This window comes from Corvus brachyrhynchos, unplaced genomic scaffold (assembly GCF_000691975.1).
Source record: "Corvus brachyrhynchos isolate BGI_N302 unplaced genomic scaffold, ASM69197v1 scaffold365, whole genome shotgun sequence".
Lineage (NCBI taxonomy): Eukaryota > Metazoa > Chordata > Aves > Passeriformes > Corvidae > Corvus > Corvus brachyrhynchos.
In genome coordinates, this window is record NW_008239544.1 from 2130240 (window position 1) to 2149454 (window position 19215).

The window sequence follows — 19215 nt, forward strand, 5'->3', positions numbered from 1 at the left end:
GGCGTGTGCGGGGGGGGCCGGTGCGAGGCCAGGTCGGAGTATGGCCGCGGCCGGAGGCGGTGCTGACGCTCGGGTCTGGGCTGCCTTGCAGAGGAACACGAAGCGCACCGGGAGCAGGAGCTGCCAGAGCAGGAGTCGGGTTGGTTCCCGTGAGAGGACCTGGCTGAAAGGGGACGTCGGACGAGGCTGCGTGTATGTTTATGGAAGAGACTCAGCAGCTGCAGCTCCTTCGGACTTACGCCTGGTCCTCTGCACAGTGGACACCCAAGCCTCGGAGATCTGTGATGGAGAAGGGAGGAAAAACCTCTTTTTGCAGCTTCATGGAGACCTGGTCAGGTGAGGGCCAAGAAAGGATAAACCTGACTGAGAAATGTTTTGTATAGGTTTGCGAGGCTCCGTTCACCGTGTTCACCTGTTGGCAGGGCAGGTAGGGAACAGGCAGAGGTAGTAGCTGGTAGTCAGGTACAGCCTTGAGTCATGCAATTAATAAAAAATAGGTAGTGGTGAAGTAGAGGTTACACGCCTCATAGTTGTGTGTTTTAACAGGGAGGGTTTGACTGTTGCTCCAGCCCGACTGTTGCTCCAGCCCGAAATATGTCCTCATTTTCTAGGTAGAGGTGCCTGTTCATATATTCCTTTGTTGTGTTCTGTGTTATGGGGATTTTAGCATCCAGACAACCTGATCTATTTAAGAGGCTGTAAACAGTTATTTTGAGTCAGCAAAATAAGTAAGGTAGTTTCACAGTTATGTCATGTGATATTTACCTGTTCATAATTTTTTTACTAAGAAGAGTTGCCAGATAAATAATTTTAGGCAGACAGAAAATGTAGCAAGGGTTATATAAAGAAGACTTAAGCATTAGATGCTGTGTTTTATGCCTGAAGTCAATTTTGGCTGAAAATAGATGGCTCAGGGTTTAATGTACACAAACTTTATGCTGTGGGTGTGTTATGGACTGTAGGTTTACAAGCTCCCATTCGGTTTGTTGGTATTTAGACTTTGCGCTGATTCTTCTGGTCTTAAGATTCAGTTATGAAATTGCCACTCCTGTTCTCAGGGGCAAATAATTGCTGTGGTCTTCTTACTTAAAGGCTAAGCAGTAGATACAATGCATTTTGAACAGAGCTAGTAGCTGGATTTTTGATAGTGAAATGAAAGTTACAGGTCACATGTGTCCAAATTTTAAAACTGTGGTGTGTGTTTGCTCTGAAATGGGGTGGGAATGTTAGTGGGGGGAGATGCAGAGAGAATAGGATGTGTTTAAAACTGACTGTTGGAAAAGGTTGCACTGGTCAGGGTTATAGGAACGAGGGATGGATTAGTTAGAAACACTGTATGAGAAGAGATAGACACTTGAACATAGCCACTTGAGGCAGCTGAAAAGCTGTTTGTTGCTTGAAAAATTGGTAAGGAAGTTGGCATGTTTTGGACCTTAATAGTGAGCAGATTTTCCAGCATTTTTAAGGAAGAGCAGACCAGTTAGTGCAGATCATGAAAAAATCTTAGGTAAAGTTTGTAGATGTATTCAGAGAGACACATTTTTACTTTTTTTAGCTTTTGAAGTGGCTTTTGTGTTTGAATTCTTTTCAATTCTCACTTTTCTCTTGCTAGCTAGCTGTGCCTGTCTTTGATTTGTGGCAGACTTTGCACTGGATTAGCAAATTGGATCTGCTGCCAGTCTTTTGGAAGCAAGTACTGAGCTGTAAATTATTACTTCCCACTCTTTTTGCCTCTTGGTGTGTCTAGGACTTGGTCAAGATTTGTCATAAATTTTGTGAAGAGTTCTTGGTTATGATGTGTCTGTTCCTTGTAATTCTTAGAGTGTTTGCCACAGAAGAGATCCTTGAATTACTTCCCACTGGAGTTGTTCTTGGTAAGGAAATGGGAGTTACCAGTATTGCTTCAGTAACACCTGTGTTAGTAACAGGAAGCAGGCCTGAAGGGGTATCTACTTGCATGTCCACAGGAAGATGACAGAATGCTCAAGATTATCCTCATGCCCTGTTGAGATAGTTCCTTCCTCGAACAAACTTTACCACTTACGTTAATAACATGTTCACAAATACAAATTACTTTGTTAAATATCTGATCACATCTTACCATAAGTACATGCATCTCTCAGACAGCTTCTGAATTCTTCACCCTTTTAATATCAGCAGGTGACCTTCTTTCCAAAGCATGGCAGATGTTGATTTGGCACCTGACTTGGAAGACTGAAAGCTGTATGGAAGAATAGCAGAAGCTCTTTTGTGTATTCAGTCTAAGTATTCAGCAATGTCCTTGTGATCGTTCTATTTCCTTTTCAATTCTGTGAATTCAAGTCAGTTTCTGTAAGAACTTTTTCTTTTCCACAGTGTACCTCAAGGATCTTTAGCTTTCTCCTAGCCAGAATCTTTCCTTATGCTTGTATCCCTTCATATCCAGGAGTTATATCTTCCTGCAGAGGGAAGGCTTAAACAAGAATAGTGTGGATACCTTCTTTGGTCTGGATACCACTCACAAAAAAAATTTAAGCTGCAAAGATTTGAAAACTTGACCCATGCTTGTGGAGAGCTACAGTTGCAAAAGGAGTGAAACTGAAACTGTTGCTACTTCTTGTTGGCTTTTCTGTCTCCTTAAGCCTTTGCACCTATGCTGCGGAGAGCTGCTGTGAGCAGAGGAAGTATTCAGTCCCTGATGTGTGATGCTGCTGAGGATGCCATGGGCTGTTTGTGCCAGACTGCAGCTGCTGTGACAGCCGTGTGTTCTCACATGTGCCAGCGTTCAGAGCCCATTGTGTTTGGTACAGGATGAGTTTGTACTGTTCTAATGTGATCTCATGCCAGTTTGGGTTTCACACCATGTTGCTTTCTCTTGAAAGTGTATTTTTCTGCTGCAATTTAACTGTTACTTCTGGAGTATGTCAGCCTTGACCAAGTTAGTGAAGAAATTCCATATGGGAACTGCCATTCCCTATACAGGTTTTGGTTTTCCTTTTGCTGGCCTGTCCACGGTTTTGTTAGTGAGTCACATGGCTCTTGATGAGAACTTGGACCAGTAATCCAGTCCTCCAGTGTGGAAGTACTCAAGGTCTCCAGAATGTCTCCAAGAGCACTCAGGGAACTGCTCCCTTTCTCAGTGTGAGCATGGTCTGTAGGCAATGGGCTGGTGTGCTTGTGGCTTTATTTACAGACCCTGTGAGTGTTGTTAGTCACATACCTGGCTCTGCCCCGGTGTTCCTCGGTCACAGGTCCAGCACACAGTGAAGTGCCAGAAGGCAGTCAGACACCCTTTCCACCATGTCTTCACGACTGAAATACCTAACCCTGAGCTCCACTTCCTCTACAGAGTGGCCAGTCATTGCCTCCTGTGACTTTTTGGGTGTAGATCTTTCTGTAAACTCAAAACTCTCCTGCCAGGTAGTGAGGTTGGAACAACTTGTGATGTTTTTATAGGCAGCTTCCAGAATTCAGAAGACTTTTTGGGAAAGCTTTTGTCCTGTGGCTGCTGACCAGCAAACCTAGATGGTGCAATAGAACAGGCTACTCGATTGGTTTTCAGATAGGACTGGTGCTATGGTACTAGAGGTACATTTGTAGAGGATTGGGCTTGAATAGCTATTGCCACCCATGTTCCTTTTGTACATGGCTTTCATAGAAAAGAAACAAAACCAAGGGCGTTGTGTCTTAGATGTCTTCAAAGAGCAAATCAGTTTGATTTATGTGGACAAGAAAGAAGATTAAGGGCTTTTCAAATTAGCATTTTGAAACCCTGCAGCATTAATTCTTGCTGAAGTATAAGATGAGAAGAATAAAAAAGAAAAAAAGCAGATCTCATCTTGAAAAGGGTAAGTATGGTGGGATAGAGTATCCAGCTTTTTCAGGAGGGTAAGCCAGAGCACTGTACCTCAGAGAGCATTGAGCAGCCTGTACAACTGTGACTTATGTGCTTTTCATACAACACAAATGATCCCTCTACCTCATTACTGTTCTTCCTGAAATCTGATGTGCAGATATGTAGTTTAGTGTGTACTTTAAAAAGCCTCAGTCTGTTCAGCAACCAAATAGTAAAGTTTGAGTGTTTGTTTGTTTTTTTTTCCTTGGGAAGTCTAGATGCAGGCTACTTGATAAGTTCTTTTTGTGAGTGACACTCAAGCATTTAAAATTCTTGAGCCATGGGTCACATGCTGGAAAGGCTGTTTCCTGGCAAGCATAAGGCTTTAATAGCAGAAGAATAGGAGTCTGGGGGTAGCCAAGGAAAACTTGGACAAGGTTTGGAGATCCAGTCAAATCTCACATATTCTTGGATTCTATGCTGAAGGGTACACAATACATCGGGTGTACTGTATTGGAAGTCAGCATTGTTAAGTGCAATCTATTATTTATTCATTACAGTTTCTAATAGCTTGCCTGTTATAAGAGACAGATACACAGGTTTATGATTTCTAAGATTACCTCATAAAGCTCTTTTGGAAGTTTGGTGTTGTGTTCTCTGGTATCTGTTTCTATAGCAAAAAATATTAAGATAAACCTTAGCTATATATTTGTAGATGTGCTTGGCTCTGAGCTTGTAAATCTTGACAGATAGTCCTAAAAAAGGCTGAGATCCTTCATATAAGCTTAAGAAATCTCTGCGAAGAAAGAAGAATTGATGGCATTTTGCTCTTTTGAACCAGTCTCTTGTCCTGTGTCCATCTCACAAAACACGCAAAGAAAGAGCGTTTAATAAGTCAGCTTTTCATGATGATTGTGCAGGAATTCCATCTTAGCTGACATCAGCTTATTAGTGAATAGGAGCTCCAAGAGATAATTTCTGAAGAGAGAGGAAAGGGGTTATTTCATATACAGCCTTCTGGATAATAAGGAGATGTATTTCTGTGTAAAACAAAAGCAGGGAGCAGACTTGCCCTAAACAGGCTTAGCAAGCATTGAGCAGTAAGAACCGGTTTTGTGGGTCAGCTGCATATCAACTACATTGCCTTTTCAGACTAGAAACTTTGTTGTTTTGTACCAGAGCTTTGAGAGTAATCCCGCTTCTGATCCAGAGGTCCTATATGTGAAGCCAGAGTTGCAATGTATCTGCTTGAAATACCTGAGGTCAATTTACTTCTTGAGATGTGTCTTGGTGACTCCAAAGGAAGCCTGGATGACTAGGTACTTGTAAATGGTTCATGTTTTATGAAATCTGTCCTGCCTTAATTATGAGATGACATTTTTAAAGCTGTCAGTAATAGTGGAAATACTCTGATATAATCATTAAAAACAATGAGAAATGTTTTTATTCTTGAGAAGAGGTGAGAAGAAGTGGAAAAGTTTGGTACGTACAGAAAGGAAATATTTCCCATTAAGACACGCAGTATTAATGATGTATGCAAATCAACAAAGTTTAGTGGAAAACAGGTCCTACCTCGCAAACTTGATCTTGATGCTTCAAGATTTCAAGCTTGGTTGCCAAAGGCATTTAGTCATTTGTTGCAGTGAGATGTTGGACTGGGCTCTGAGCAGCCTGTTTGAATTGAAGATATCCCTGTCCATGGTGGGATGGTTGGAGTAGATGACCTTCAAAGGCCATTCCAACCCAAAATGTCCTGAGGTTCTGTGTTCTGATGTCATGGGGGAAAAAGCAATGCGCAAACCAGTAAAACTCATTGACTATTATCTTACAAATGGGAAACTGTTATTCAGTGTAAGCATCTTGTTTTGGGTGAGGAGCTGGTTAGTGTATATTTGACGGAAGAAACGTAAACTTGCATTGTTCAGCTTGCTCTGTTAATAACCTGTGGCTAAAAGGTAAGAACTCCGGAGGACATGGATGGAGGGAGTGACAGGTACTGAGAAGCCAGTACAGCAGGTTGCTCTAGATGGTTTAGCATGCAGTATTCCCTGGAAAACACTGCTTTTCAGTATCATTAGGTATATTTATGTGAAAGAGAAGTATACTAAATACTGCAAAGGAGAGGAAGGAGGTTACAAGTTGCCAAAAGATGCAGTTCAGGAGGACTTGTGCATTGGAGGGATATGAGAGCAGGTTTAATCCAGGAACGTAAAAGTGTTTGAGTAGAACCAATGTGTATGTGTGGTTTTGTGTAGCCAGTACGTGGATACAGGGAACCGTCATGTTAGTGCTTGCAGAGTAGGGATAAGCTAAAAAGAAATTGGTGGTAAAAATCCTTTTGAATCAAAGTAGACCCTCTCAGCTGCAAAAATAATTTTAAAAGCACCTTGCACCTTATCTTGAAGAGGACGTTTGAAATGTTTAGTGACATGGTTTATGAACTCCTGTTTAAAGAATAGGTGACAGGTGAGGTCCAGTGACTAATCTGAAGCTAGGCACTTTTAGATTAAATATGGGGATTTTTAATGGTGGATAATAAGTGGACCATTGGAACAGCAGATTTTAACTCCTGCTTAACATTTTCAGTGGTTAATCTTTTACACTATTTTTTTTCCCTAAAGTTAAACTTATAATTTAGCAAGAAATTTTGTTGTTTTTCTTGAACAAAATCACAATTCAGGGTCTCTGGAAAAAGTGAGAAGAGAGGATCAGAAAACATCTTTTCCATTCTGAATATACTAAATCTGATGTTTCACAAGAACTTTCTCTTACTGCTGTTTATTCAAGCTAGCCACTGAATCCTTCCTGTGTTCTGCCGTAGTTCTAAAACCTCCTTTTAAATGTACTGGTTAAGTTAACTTGCCAAAACATAAGAATCTAGCCACTGATGTGAGCTAGAGAGAGTAGGAAATTTGTATTTTCTTTTTTTTTTTTCTTTTAAGTAATTCTTCATGAGGATTCTTCAAATGCTTTGCTCCAAGCTGCATTTGAAAGAAAAAATTTAAGAGTTCTTTTATATTTTTGAGGCATTATACATAGGGGTTTTTAATTACTTGGTATCTGCTTTTTTGCGCAGTATTTCTGGTTTTGTGTCTTGTCATGGTTTCTTCCTGGTGCTCCTTAAATCATGGAATGGAAATATTCACCATGAATTGTGTGGCTTATGCCAATTGCTTTTCCTCTCTGTTCGTCTTCTGCAATGTAGTTCACAAGTGCTGCAGTTCTTAAGTGCTGCGTGTGAAGCAGGGAGCAGAGACCCAAGGGTCTGTGCTTTCCAGTCCTTTTCAGAGGAGCAGAACAGTGTGTCAGTATTCCTCACACTTTAGCCATACTGAGACTTGTTTAATCTTTTTTGCATTCTCAAACTACTTTCTTGTATGTTTTGACAGGAGGCTGGAGCCCACAGAAAAACCCCTTCAGATTGTATATGACTACTTGGCTGGGTTGGGTTTTGATGATCCTCTCAGAATGCAGGAAGAGGCAGCAAACTCTGATCTCAGCTGTATGATTCGCTTTTACGGCGGTAAGAAATTGTGTGTGCACACTGTCGCTGTTCCTGTAGCTGTAACTGTGAGCTGGAACCCAGCCTGTTGGGTTTATAGAGGGCTGCATCAAGCACCTGCAGTACCAATAAGCATTTCTTAAAACATTTTCAAGATTAATAGAAAAAAAATCACACTTCCGTAGTTTTCTTGATCCTGTCTATGCCTTGAGAAAAGACAGGTCTACAGGAAGGCACAAGATTGCTCTGTTGTCTTTAGCTTCAAATATTGCAACTGATGACTTCGAGCTCCCACTAGGATCAGAAACACATTGCAGTTCTGTTTAGATGTGCATGAAGTTTGTATTTACAAAAAGTGGGTCGATATGGGCAAGGAAGGTCCTGGTCAAATACCTCCACAGCCTTTAAACAGCGAAGAGTGAAGGTGCCAGCTGGTTAATAATAATGCAGGCTGCCATCAGAAACCTAGGGCATTGGATTACAGAAGCGAGACTTTGGAGTGTGGCCTGTTGAACTGATTTAGGCAGGAATACAGTATACACAAGGAGCCACAGATAACAGGCATAGGCCTGTGGGCATCTGGTGCTAGTGATCAGAAAGGGAATTCACTGAAGTTAAGAGGAAACAGAAATGAGGGTGAGGAAAGATAATAAAGAAATTATTTCCTTACTTTTAAGTACTTCACCTGTGTATTTTTTGCATTTCAGAAAAAAAAAATCAAAGTGCTTTTAATGGAAAATTGTTCTTGCATTGTGGATCTAGGCAGCCAGACTGAGCTGCTAGCCGTCTTTTGTTTATTCAGTGTCAAAAAAAAGTGTTCATAAGAAATCAGCTTCTTCACCCTGCTGAGACAACCCCCTTCTGTCTAGGAGCTGTGTGTAGAACAGGCAAAACAGTGTATATACTGTATACACTGTACATATATATGCAAAACACGGAGTGTAACAGATGGAAAGAAGTGTGACATGCATAGTCTGGATTTATGGGGCAAGGAAGAGGGAGCCAGAAGTTAGCTAGGCTGGAAGGAGTAGAGGCATCAAGGATAGGGGGTATAGAGAACTTTGGAGGAAAAAATGAAAGCTTGGTTATGTCAAGCAGGACCTGCTGAGGACTCACGAACAGCAACTCAACTTCATGGAACCAAGTAGGTAGAAAATGTAATTGAGTAGTTTCAGTCAGCATGGGTGGCTGGTCTGCTTAGGAGGAGGCTGTGAAGGAAGAAGTATAAGGGCTGAAGAGTGTTCAGGAGACCTGTCTTAAGGAAGTACAAGCAAATGCTGACGAAGTGATTCTCAAAGGTGGGGGAGGAATTAGAGGGAATGCTATGGAGGGTGATATGATAATTTTGCAAAGCCTGCAGCTGAGAACATAAGGGAGGAAGTACTGGATTTTAGACAGAGAAACTTAGAATCATGGCATCACAGACTGGCTTGGGTTGGAAGGAACCTTAAATCATCTCGTTCCACCCTCCTGTCATGGGCAGGGACACCTTCCACTCTCCCAGGTTGCTCCAAGCCCTGTCCAGCCTGGCCTTGGACACTTCCAGGGATGGGGCAGCCACAGCTGCTCTGGGCACCCTGTGCCAGGGCCTCACCACCCTCACCATAAAACATTTCTTCCTCATGTCCAGTGTAAATTTCCCCTCTTTCAGTTTAGAAACATGTTCCCTTGTTCTGCCACTATAGGCCTTGGTAAAACGTCTCTCTATGCTTTCTTATAAGCTGCCTTTATATATGGAAAAGCTGCAGGAAAGTCCTCCCAGAGCCTTCTCTTCTCCAGGCTGATCAACCCCAACTCTCTCAGCCTGCCTCCATAGGAGAGATGTTCCAGCCACCTGACTGTTTCCATTGCTTCCCCTTGACCCACTCTAGGATAGGTGTCATGGTTTTGGAGCAGAAAGGGAAACTGGAAGATTGGTGTAGCTGTGTAGTAATGCTTGGAACAGTGCCGCTGTGTCAGTTAGTAGTGGGATACCACTTTTAGTCCCATAATATTGTTTTCTTACAAGTGTGGGGCTGGTCTTTCAGCTTGGTGAAGTCAAAGCAATTTTTTCTGTGGATGCTTACAGTTTCTCACCAATAAAAGACATCTTATGTCAAACTTCATGTCCCTGAAACAAAACTATTGTTGTAAATAAACAACTAAATGTTTCAGCTAAATTCAGCCAGATATGGACTTCAAGATAACACTTTAGATTTGGCAAGCTGAAGATCCTGCTGTCTGACTGACAAACAGTATTACAGCTTGAGTTAGTACTTAACTGTTTGCTCCTGATAAATGTTTGGAGTATGGTTTCCCTATTCAAGCTTGTTGTGTGATCAGTGTGGCCTGCTTACTCCGCATAGCATCAGTTGGAACATCCAGCCCAGCACCCCAGGAAGGTGCCAGGAGCAGCTGGACCTCAGTGCCAACCTACTCTGAAGCAGCTCAAATTCCTTCATATGCTACCAGTATCTCTTTCAGTTAGAGTATTGTGGGCTTCAAATTCTCTGTAACCCCAACTCCAGAAGCTGAATGGTTGACCTTGAGTGTGTCCAGTATGGCTGCAATTGGCAGCAGTCTGACTCCAGTCCAGTCTGAGTAGTCTCAGTGCTTGTCACAAGGTCGGAGTAGCTGCAAATAGTTGCTTCTCCCTAAACAAGACCTGAACCACATTCATCGTTCCTAGCAGTAGGACCACACTGGTTTTCAACATGCCAAGGATATTCAGAATTCCCAAACGCTGTTGTAATTAAGCTGGAGGAGAAAAGGAGGATGTGGGAAGTGTCCACTTCCTAGGTGGACTCTCTGAGGAGAAAAGGCAAATGGTGTCATTATCAACATTTTCCACTAAACGGCACCAGAGCACAGAGATAAGGGCCATGCTGAGCATACAGACCAGATTACGAAATGCAACATCATAACCTTAACCCAGCCTTTACAGCAGACAAGATGTTACATAATGCGACCTTGAGAACAAGTGCAACAAAATAGGGCAAACAAATCAACATTGTGACCAGCCACTGTTAAACGAATACAATAAATGCTTATGGCAAATTTGTTTTAACATGCTCTGGTCAGATCTGTCTCCGCCCTTTGTGTACCAGGTCTGCCGCCTGAAAGGACCGTTGTGGTTTAACCCCACCCATCTGCTCACTCACACACTGCTTCCCCCATGGGATGGGAAGGAGAATGGGAAAAAGGTGATATCTGTGGACTGAGAACATAAACTGTTTCATAAATTGAAATAAAGTAAAATAATAATAATTGTAATGAAAAGGGGAATAACAAAGAGAGAGGAATAAAACACAAGTGATACACAATACACTGCTCATCACACTGACTGGTGCGCTTCCCGTGGCAATGCTCAGCCCTCCTGTCGCAGTTCCCTCAGTTTGTATACTGGGCATGATGTTCTGTGCTGTGGAATATCCCTTTTGCCAGTTTGGATCAGCTGCCCCAGCCATGCTCCCTTGCAGTTTCTTGTGCATCTGCTTGCTAAAGAGAATGGGACACTGAAAAGTCCTTGATTTGGGTGAGCACTGCTGTGCACCAACCAAAACAGCAGTGTGTTAGCAACATTATTCTCACACAGAAGCCAGAATACAGCCCTGTACCATCTTCCAGGAAGAAAATTAATTCTATCCTAGGCAAAACCAGGACAGTCATCTTCAGGGAAAGAACTTCCTTCTCTAGCTGATTTTCCAGACCTTCCTTGAAAGTCCAGTAGAAGCCACTTATTTAATGGTTTCTGTGACTTTAGCTGACTCAATGAGAGTTTAAAATTGGTTTTCTGTTACATTTGAACGAAGGATATTTGGCAAGCATGTGGCTTTGCTAAGGTCTGTAACTACCTATAGATTAAAAAGACTGCATGGCAACCATTCTAACATTGTTCTGAGAGGCACCCAATGGTGCTGCTCAGCCGTTCCTGCGCTGACTGAGGATGTTTTGTCCTCTGCATGAGACATTTTTTAAAGTGCAATTTGTCTGCTTGTTCTTTACAACAACTGGTTATTTGTACTCACAGATTAGAACGAAGAACACATGGACAGTAAATGCTAATGTCCCCTTTTTCTTCAGAAAAGCCATGTCAAGTGGAACAGTTGGATCGCATCCTGCTCTCTGGAGTCTATAATGTACGCAAAGGAAAGACCCAGCTGCACAAGTGGGCAGAGCGCTCGGTCACTCTCTGTGGTACGTGCCTCATTGTGTCCTCGGTGAAGGACAGCCATGCAGGGAAGATGCACATCTTGCCTCTCGTTGGAGGGAAGGTAAGGCTTTTTTTGGTTAGCTGCCTGTAGCTTGGGAAGGAAGAAGAAATGGTAATGATGGGAATCATCCACAAGAGATTAATGCAGGCTTTTGTCACAGATTACTGCATTAATGTGCCTGACCCCTTTCTACTTGCTTTGCTTAGGTAGTAGTCTGAAGGCTAGTAAAATGAAGATACACTAGTTCAGCTTTCACAGCAGTAGCCAATGTTGTGAATGGGCAGTCTGGAAATTACTACTTCTTGTATCCACTTCACCAGAAACGTGTTAAGCAGGATTTACTTCTGCGTTTTTCTCCAGTATCTTTGCAGCTGTATTTTCAGCAAAATGTAGTGTTACTGGTGGTCAGCAATACCTCACCCTAGACTTCAGGTCAATTGTAATTGCTGGCACTTAGGCAGACTGTTGTTGTCAATTCTCCCTTTGCAGGTGGAAGAGATGAAACGTCGGCAGTACACCCTTGCTTTCACATCTGCTGGAGCACAAGCTCAAACATACCATATTTCCTTTGAAACGCTGGCAGAATGCCAGCGGTGGCACCGGCAAGCATCCACGGTGAGGCCATGGGGACAGTGTGGTTTGGATGGTGGGTGCAGGGGTATGCCACAGGAAGGGTTTTCTGATGCAGGCTTGGTCTGCAGTCAGAGGTGAAGCTAGGATGCAGGAGAAAGTACCCAGGACACTTTCCAGCTTTCTTTATTTCCTTCATGCTCTGGACTACAGAGATTTTTCTGTTAGCCATCTCTTTTTCTCTACATGTGCAATGATGTTGAGCAGTCGCTCTGCTGTTTTAACCCCTGCTGCACCTATGAGACTAACTTAATCACAGGTCATTGAACAAACCACAGGGACTGGCTGACTTTACAGCCATAGAAACCTACAGATTGCATTTGTTCCCATACTTGAACCTACCTGAAGTATGAGCCGGACATTCACAGGGCTGCCCTGATAGATTTGAGTTACAGAGAGATTGTAGGTCAGCAAGGATATTATGAAATACAAAATGAGTTCAGGATAAAGCAGGTCATAAAATGTCAAATTAAGCACCAAGGACCTCAAAACAAAACATGCTTAACGAAAGAACATCTGAGATTTGCAAAGACTTTATGAAATGTTGCAAAACCATAATTTATGAAGCCTTTTTATAACAAGTTATGTTTCAAATTTTATACCCTGAACAAGCTAATAAAAGAAAGAAGTAGCTAAAAGTACAGAAGAAGCAGCTAGGCCAAGCAGAGGTTCTGTAAACCTCCAAGAACTGAACCGGAAAATCAACTGCTTCCTGTTGCTTCTTGCACCTTTGGAAGGCACTTGGAGATTATGCTTTCTCAATAGTTTCCTCAAAGATCCGTTTTGCTCTATTACATTGGTTCTCTTATAGCCTAGCCTTTAGGCAGTGTGCCCAGTGCACATGCAGAGCAGGACTTTGTGTGAGTCCTGGCTGGTATCCAGCTATGCATCCTTGTCAGGGATGTAGCAAATGGCATAGGCTTGTACTTCATGGACTCCCATTTCCTGCATGGACTCTACCTGGTGGGCACAAGGAGTTCTTTCATGTTCTTGCAGATTTTTTACTACTTGTGTTCTTTGGCCTTCCATTAGACTTCCAGAGAAAATTTGTTGCACAGCTGCAGCTTTTTCTCTTTCCTTTCAGATTGTGTCTATGCGATTTAGCATGGTTGATCTTTCATGCTACAGCCTTGAGGAAGTACCAGAGCACCTCTTCTACAGTCAAGATATCACCTACCTCAACTTACGCCACAACTTTATGAGAACAAGTGGAGCAGGGAGTCTTGACTCCCTTTGCAGGTCTGCAAAGAATTATTTTTCTTCTACATTTGGAGTCCTTGACATATGGATACAGGAATGAAGTATTGCCTGTTCTCTTGGGGATGGTAAAAATATTGATCTTAAGGAAGCTCTCACAAGTGAGGGGGTTGGAAGCAGATCTGGGCAGCACAGACAGGAATAAACTTCCAACAACTTATAATATTCATGAGCTCCCTTCCACAGATTCTGTGCTAACTCTGATTTGAGATAAGCCTTATGGGATGACATGCCGTTTGTATGGACAAGATGCAGTAGTAATATAAGGCTGCTTGCTAAGCAGAGAACATCTCGGGGTATAAAATAAAAGGCAAGGAAAAGCATAATGCTGCTATTGTGAATAAGTGTTTGCAGGAAGAAGTTCAGGTCTGAAAAACCCTGTTTTGGCAAGTTCTTAATGTGTATTTGGAATTGGCAGAGGGCCTGTGAGACTCCAGCTTTGCTTTGGAAACTTGTGATGATCTGCTTTTAAGAGAGTAGCAGTTGTGGGATGGTATGGAAGCATGATGTAGTCATCTTAGGTAAGTGAAGGAGTCTTACAAAAATGTATTTAAATTAATTCCCCAAAATAATAAAAATCTAGAGGGAGATTAGTCTGTTGATATGTATACCAGCCATGCTAAATAGAATTCAAGGATCTGTTCTATGAATTTTGAAAGCTGATAGGAAGCCTAAAGTAATATTGTCCAATGGCTCTGTTTCAAACAAGTTGTGTCTTAAGAAAAATGTATTTGGAGAAACTTTGCAAAAATGCTTTTTTGTTATTTGTTTGGTTTGGTTTGTTGTTGTTGTGGTTTTGAGGTTTGGTTGCTTTTGTCATTTTGGTTTGTTGCGGGGTTTTTTGCAAGGTGGGGTGGGGCGGGGAAGGGTGCAGTTTTGTTTTCTTTGTCTCCAGGGGCCTATTACTGTGCTATTTCATTTTCCTTCCTAGACAGTAATGAAATGCCTGGTATCCATAAGAGTATACAGTGAAAAAAAATTGCTCACTTTTGGGAATTCTTTGCAGTTTTATTGGGAGCCAGAGTCTAGTCTGGTTTTCCAAACTTGTTTAAATGTTTTCTAATGGTGAATTGTTACAGATTCTGTTACTGGAGAAGCTGCTTAATTCAAGATTTTACTTTCTACTTGTCTCTTCAAATACATTGTATGATTTTGAAAAGGACATCAGAGCTTTATTTTCTAAAATGTAGTATCCTTGGTTCACAGGATCAGCAAAGGGGCTTGAAATTTCTTTTGACCTTGCATGTAGTCAACAAGAAATCTGGCATGTCAGAAACTGCACTCTTTTCCTGGCAGTGACTATGTCTGATGAAGCTGAAACCCTCAAACAAACAAAAGCCATAAAAGAAGCTCTCATTTCACACAATCTTGAATAAACAGCATTTAGGTAGCCCACATAAGGCTGCTCATTGCCTTTTGAAAAGATTTTCTGTCTGAGGTTTTTAGGATGTTTCTAAGATTATAGCACCATAGGAAGACCCTTGCTTGCTTGCAGTAGGTGTTCTCAGTGCCTCAAGACTGTTAGTTCCCAACAGCAGAATCTTTCACAATGGTCAGATCTCTTCCTCTGAGGAACTTTCAAGCTCTAGGAGTCTAATAAGCTATAACTATAATAATGGAGCAAAAATAATTAGCTAAAGGGAAAATGTTAAGCAAAGGTCATTAAATAACCCTACCTGCTTTATTACATCTCCTAGTACATTTTTTATGTATTGTATTGCCTTTTGAGTATCTCCCTTGTCTGAAAAACACTCTGAGATCTGATCTTTTGTTGATATATGTGTGTGCATACACATGTGTACATCTGCATGTCTCTTGTCAGCATTCTAGCTAGTTGATACAGATTTGTGCTGAGCGCTTTGGTGGCAGAACGGGATGTGTTAAACTGGGAATGTTTCAGGGCAGCACCAGTTTGGGCTGCTAAACAGAGGATCGTCATCCCATGGAAGATTCACTGCTGTGTTTCCCTACCTCTTTGCTGTCTCAGTATGCCCTGTGAGAGCACAGACTGAAACCTGAGGAGCCACAACGATTTTGGGATCTTTATCCCCTATAATACCTGGTTCATATACAGCTTGAATTGCTTTTCCATTCCGTTCCTGCGTCACTACATGAGCTTACTGAGGCAAAGAAGAAGGAACGGAAGGAGAACTCAAAAGGCTTTTGAGTATTGTCCCCCCCACTGAATATGGAAGTCTGCTTGAGGAATCTCAGACCAAGCTGTGTCATGTACCAGCTTCCCTTCAGCTTTTGGAAACTTCAATGCCCCTCTTGTGCTTGCTTTGATATTTTTGCAGAGGGATGAATTCTAAACATTAGTTGTGCTGTTGCATTTAATGCTGTGTCTCTCAGAGCAGCTTCTCACCACACTGTTAGTGAGAGAGAAACACTTGGTGCTAAGAACAGGTGTAGCAAAAGCCATTGCAGAACTCCTGAGAAAGCAGTTTCATTAAAGTGTTTGCTGATTTCAAACCCTGAGAGCCGTGACCTGTCCTAAATCTCTTAAAGTTGAACCAGCTAATGAGATAGTTCAAATCTTCAGGTTCATCCTCATTGTTTCCTTCGTTTTCAATACTGTGGTGGAGTTCTGTGTGCAAGTTTCTGATTATTGTATCATTGTTAGATCTTTGCATTATCCAATGTGTTCCTTTGAGGAAGGCTTTTACCAACACAGCATCTTTTTCTCTTTGGCTTTCAGCTGCAGTATAAGAGAGTCTGTGGCTGCAGCAAACAAAAATGCCTATGCCCTTATTTATATGATGGGGTGCTCAAAGCAAACAATCTGTGTTCAAGTTTCAGCTATGTTCCCTCTTTCTGAAGAACAACTGCCCCCCAAGGTTATAAAGCAAAATGGAGAAATATAATGCGTAGTTCCTACACAGATCATTACGAGTATTTTGAATCCGAAAAAAGGTCACTATAAAGAAGAAAGCAACTCCAAAAACTTTCAGTCTTATATTTCAAGACATCTCAAGCTAGAAGTAATATTCTCCCTCAAGCTAATTAACCTTGGTTTTGTTACCTATATTAAAACATTTGCTTCAAAATAGGAGCTACTCACCAATGCCTGGGAAAAGTTGGGTAGGTGAGGTAGATGAATAACTGTGTGTTTCCAAGTAGTTCTCTGGTACATGAAATTTGCAATTATCTCATAGAACTGAGATATTAATTTCCCCACTGAATTAATTTCTGGTGGTTCCAGTTTGGGATGAGGAGGTTATTACTTGGGGAAAAATACTTTTGCTTCCTCTAGAAAGAGGCAGGAACTCTTGGAGGAGAACCCTCCTGTATGTTACCCCAGCTATGCTAAGTTCCTTCTCTCTCTTTGCACCTAGCATGGTGATTGAAGGAGCTAGAAATAGGTAAGCATTTCTCAAGCGCTGGTGGGACTGTAGTGACTGTGGGGCTGTCTGCACTTGGGGCAGTACCTGGGATGCAGTCTGCTGAGCAAGGAGCACTGTAGTTGTGTAATCTTGTTCAAGGACCTCTGGGTGCAGGTTTTGCGGTTTCCCAGCATGAAGCAAGTGGTTTCCTAGTTTTCCCTTTTACAGCTCAGCTTGGCTTTCTGTTGCACCCAGCTTGGAAAGGGGATTTCCCTCTTCTGTTTTATTCTCAGAACAGTCCCAGTGAATGTTTTCAGCTCCTCTTTTCCCAAGCGACTTAATTGTATACTCTTACTGTAGTTAATTCTTTGAAGGTAAATTTTTTGAACTGAGCATTTTAGTCTCCTAAATCTTAGTAACAGTCACTAGGAAGAAGCCTGTCAAGTCAGGGTAGAAGATTCTTACCAGTTTCTGCAGTAAACCCATGGTATTTGATCACTTTCAGCATGACCACTGAGAAGAATATCAATGACTTAAAACCAAATTTATGCAGGAACTCCTGTAATGAGTTAGCTGACTGTATCACCAGTGTAAAAAGACTTAAGAATTCTTTATGACTGGTTCTGTATATTTTTGCTTTCAGACTATGTAGGTTTGTAAATTAACTAGTGTTCTTGCTAATAGGTTTTCTCAGTTGAAGAGTCTGAACTTGTCTCATAATAGACTGGGAGAGTTTCCTGTATCACTGTGTGAGATCTCTACTCTGACAGAGCTTAATATTTCCTGTAATGGACTTCATTACTTGCCAAGTCAGATTGGCAAACTGTTGAAGTGAGTATGCTCTTTACATCTGTGATCATAAACATCCTTGATGCCTCAGCTGAGTACTACTGATGTGCAGATACTGTTTCTGAAAGTGTGAGTTCTAGGGCAGCCTGTTTTGCCCATGAAGGCTGAATGATTAATTTGACTCCAGCAGAAGGTCAAGAACTAAGATGTGCAATCCCTTAATCGCTGCTATTAAAACATTGCAGCTGCTGGTGCAGAAAAGATGAGGAAACTTTATGCAGATGAAGCACTGAAGGCAATTGCATTGTTTCTCAAATAAGTCTGTGCATTTTTCTGCAGCTGCAGAGTTGTCTGATTTTCTGCATTTATTATTTGTATTTAATATTTTCAGTACTGATGCAATTTCTGTTGAAGTTTTAATTTATTATAGAAAACTTTTCTGTGGTGGCTTCTCACAGGGGTCTAGTGATTTTTGTCAGCACTGGTATGTTTGATTGTGTTCTACAGAATTGGCTGCTTTTTGTGTTAGAGGATTTTAACATGAAAATACTTGAGCAGTCCCCTCTTAAAACTTTGTCTTAAAGTGTTTGCTGGAGTAAAAGCCTTGTCCATTTTCTGCAGTAGCTACTCCAAGTGCCTAAGAGCTTAAGCTTAGATAAATTTAATTGCAAGACCGTTACTATATTTGTATAGATAAACATCAGTATTGAACTGTTGGTTTATTGTAGCCTGCTTTTCCTCCAGCTTGTATCTTTAAAAAGGAATGTCTGCAGCCACACTGGGTGTGAGCAAGTAATTTCCAGAATGATCATTTAGCCATATGCAAACTGTGAGGAAAAAGCTGTATGTAGGCTTATGCTTTCTGGAGGTTTACAGCTTAGTTATGGGTCCAGTTATCTTGATGACTCTTTGAGCCCTTATTCATAAGAACTTTTTGTTGCCTCAGATTTCATTTCTACCACCACTAAACACAGAAAGGTCTCTGTTGGAACATAATCATAATAAGGGAATTGTATATTTGGGATCTGAGTCTCAAAAGCCATACAACCTTTGAAACAGCTCATCTTACAACAGAAAGCTACCTTATTATTTTCTGAGTGTGTGTTGGAATGGAAAACTAGAGTGTAAAAATCTTCTACCAGTGCATCAGTGTGGTAGGAGGTGTGATTAAACTGTGCCATTTGTAGAAAACTAAGTAATTTAGTAAATATCTTTCATTTACAATGTAAGTACTGATTTGTATTTTGCTTGTGTTAACTTACAATCTTTGGCACAACTGGAAGTTTACCTCCAAAATAATTTAAGAGCTATTTGGTATTGCATATATGCAGTTCTAAGCCTATTACATATGTGATAAAAGCACTTCAGTAACTTTACATGTATAAGAATAAAATTAGCTGTTAGGTACCTTTAAAAATAACCACACTGAGACCAGCTAACTATAGAAGAAATTCACTGAAAATACTAAATGTGATGTTCACTACTCCTTGCAGAATTATTTTCTTTCTTTTTTCCACTGTTGCAGTCTCCAGACCTTCTGGCTTGATGGCAATTTCCTCACATCCTTACCAGAAGAGATGGGAAACCTGCAGCAGCTCAACTGTCTTGGGCTTTCCTTCAATAACTTCTGTGAACTGCCAGCAATTTGTGAGAAACTTGTCAACTTAGACAAACTTGCCCTGGCAGGGAACTTGCTAGAGACCCTGG

General features: G+C 41.4%; 1 protein-coding gene across 1 annotated transcript in view; it reads left to right on the forward strand.

The window, feature by feature from the left end:
* Positions 1 to 19215, forward strand: part of PHLPP2 (PH domain and leucine rich repeat protein phosphatase 2) — a 30428-nt gene that overhangs the window by 539 nt on the left and 10674 nt on the right. Inside the window, 7 exon segments of the mRNA XM_017741364.1 lie at positions 92 to 336; positions 7204 to 7337; positions 11379 to 11569; positions 11999 to 12124; positions 13224 to 13378; positions 17404 to 17550; positions 19034 to 19215. Of these exon segments, the coding sequence (XP_017596853.1) occupies positions 7283 to 7337; positions 11379 to 11569; positions 11999 to 12124; positions 13224 to 13378; positions 17404 to 17550; positions 19034 to 19215 (856 nt within the window). The 5' untranslated portion in view covers positions 92 to 336; positions 7204 to 7282.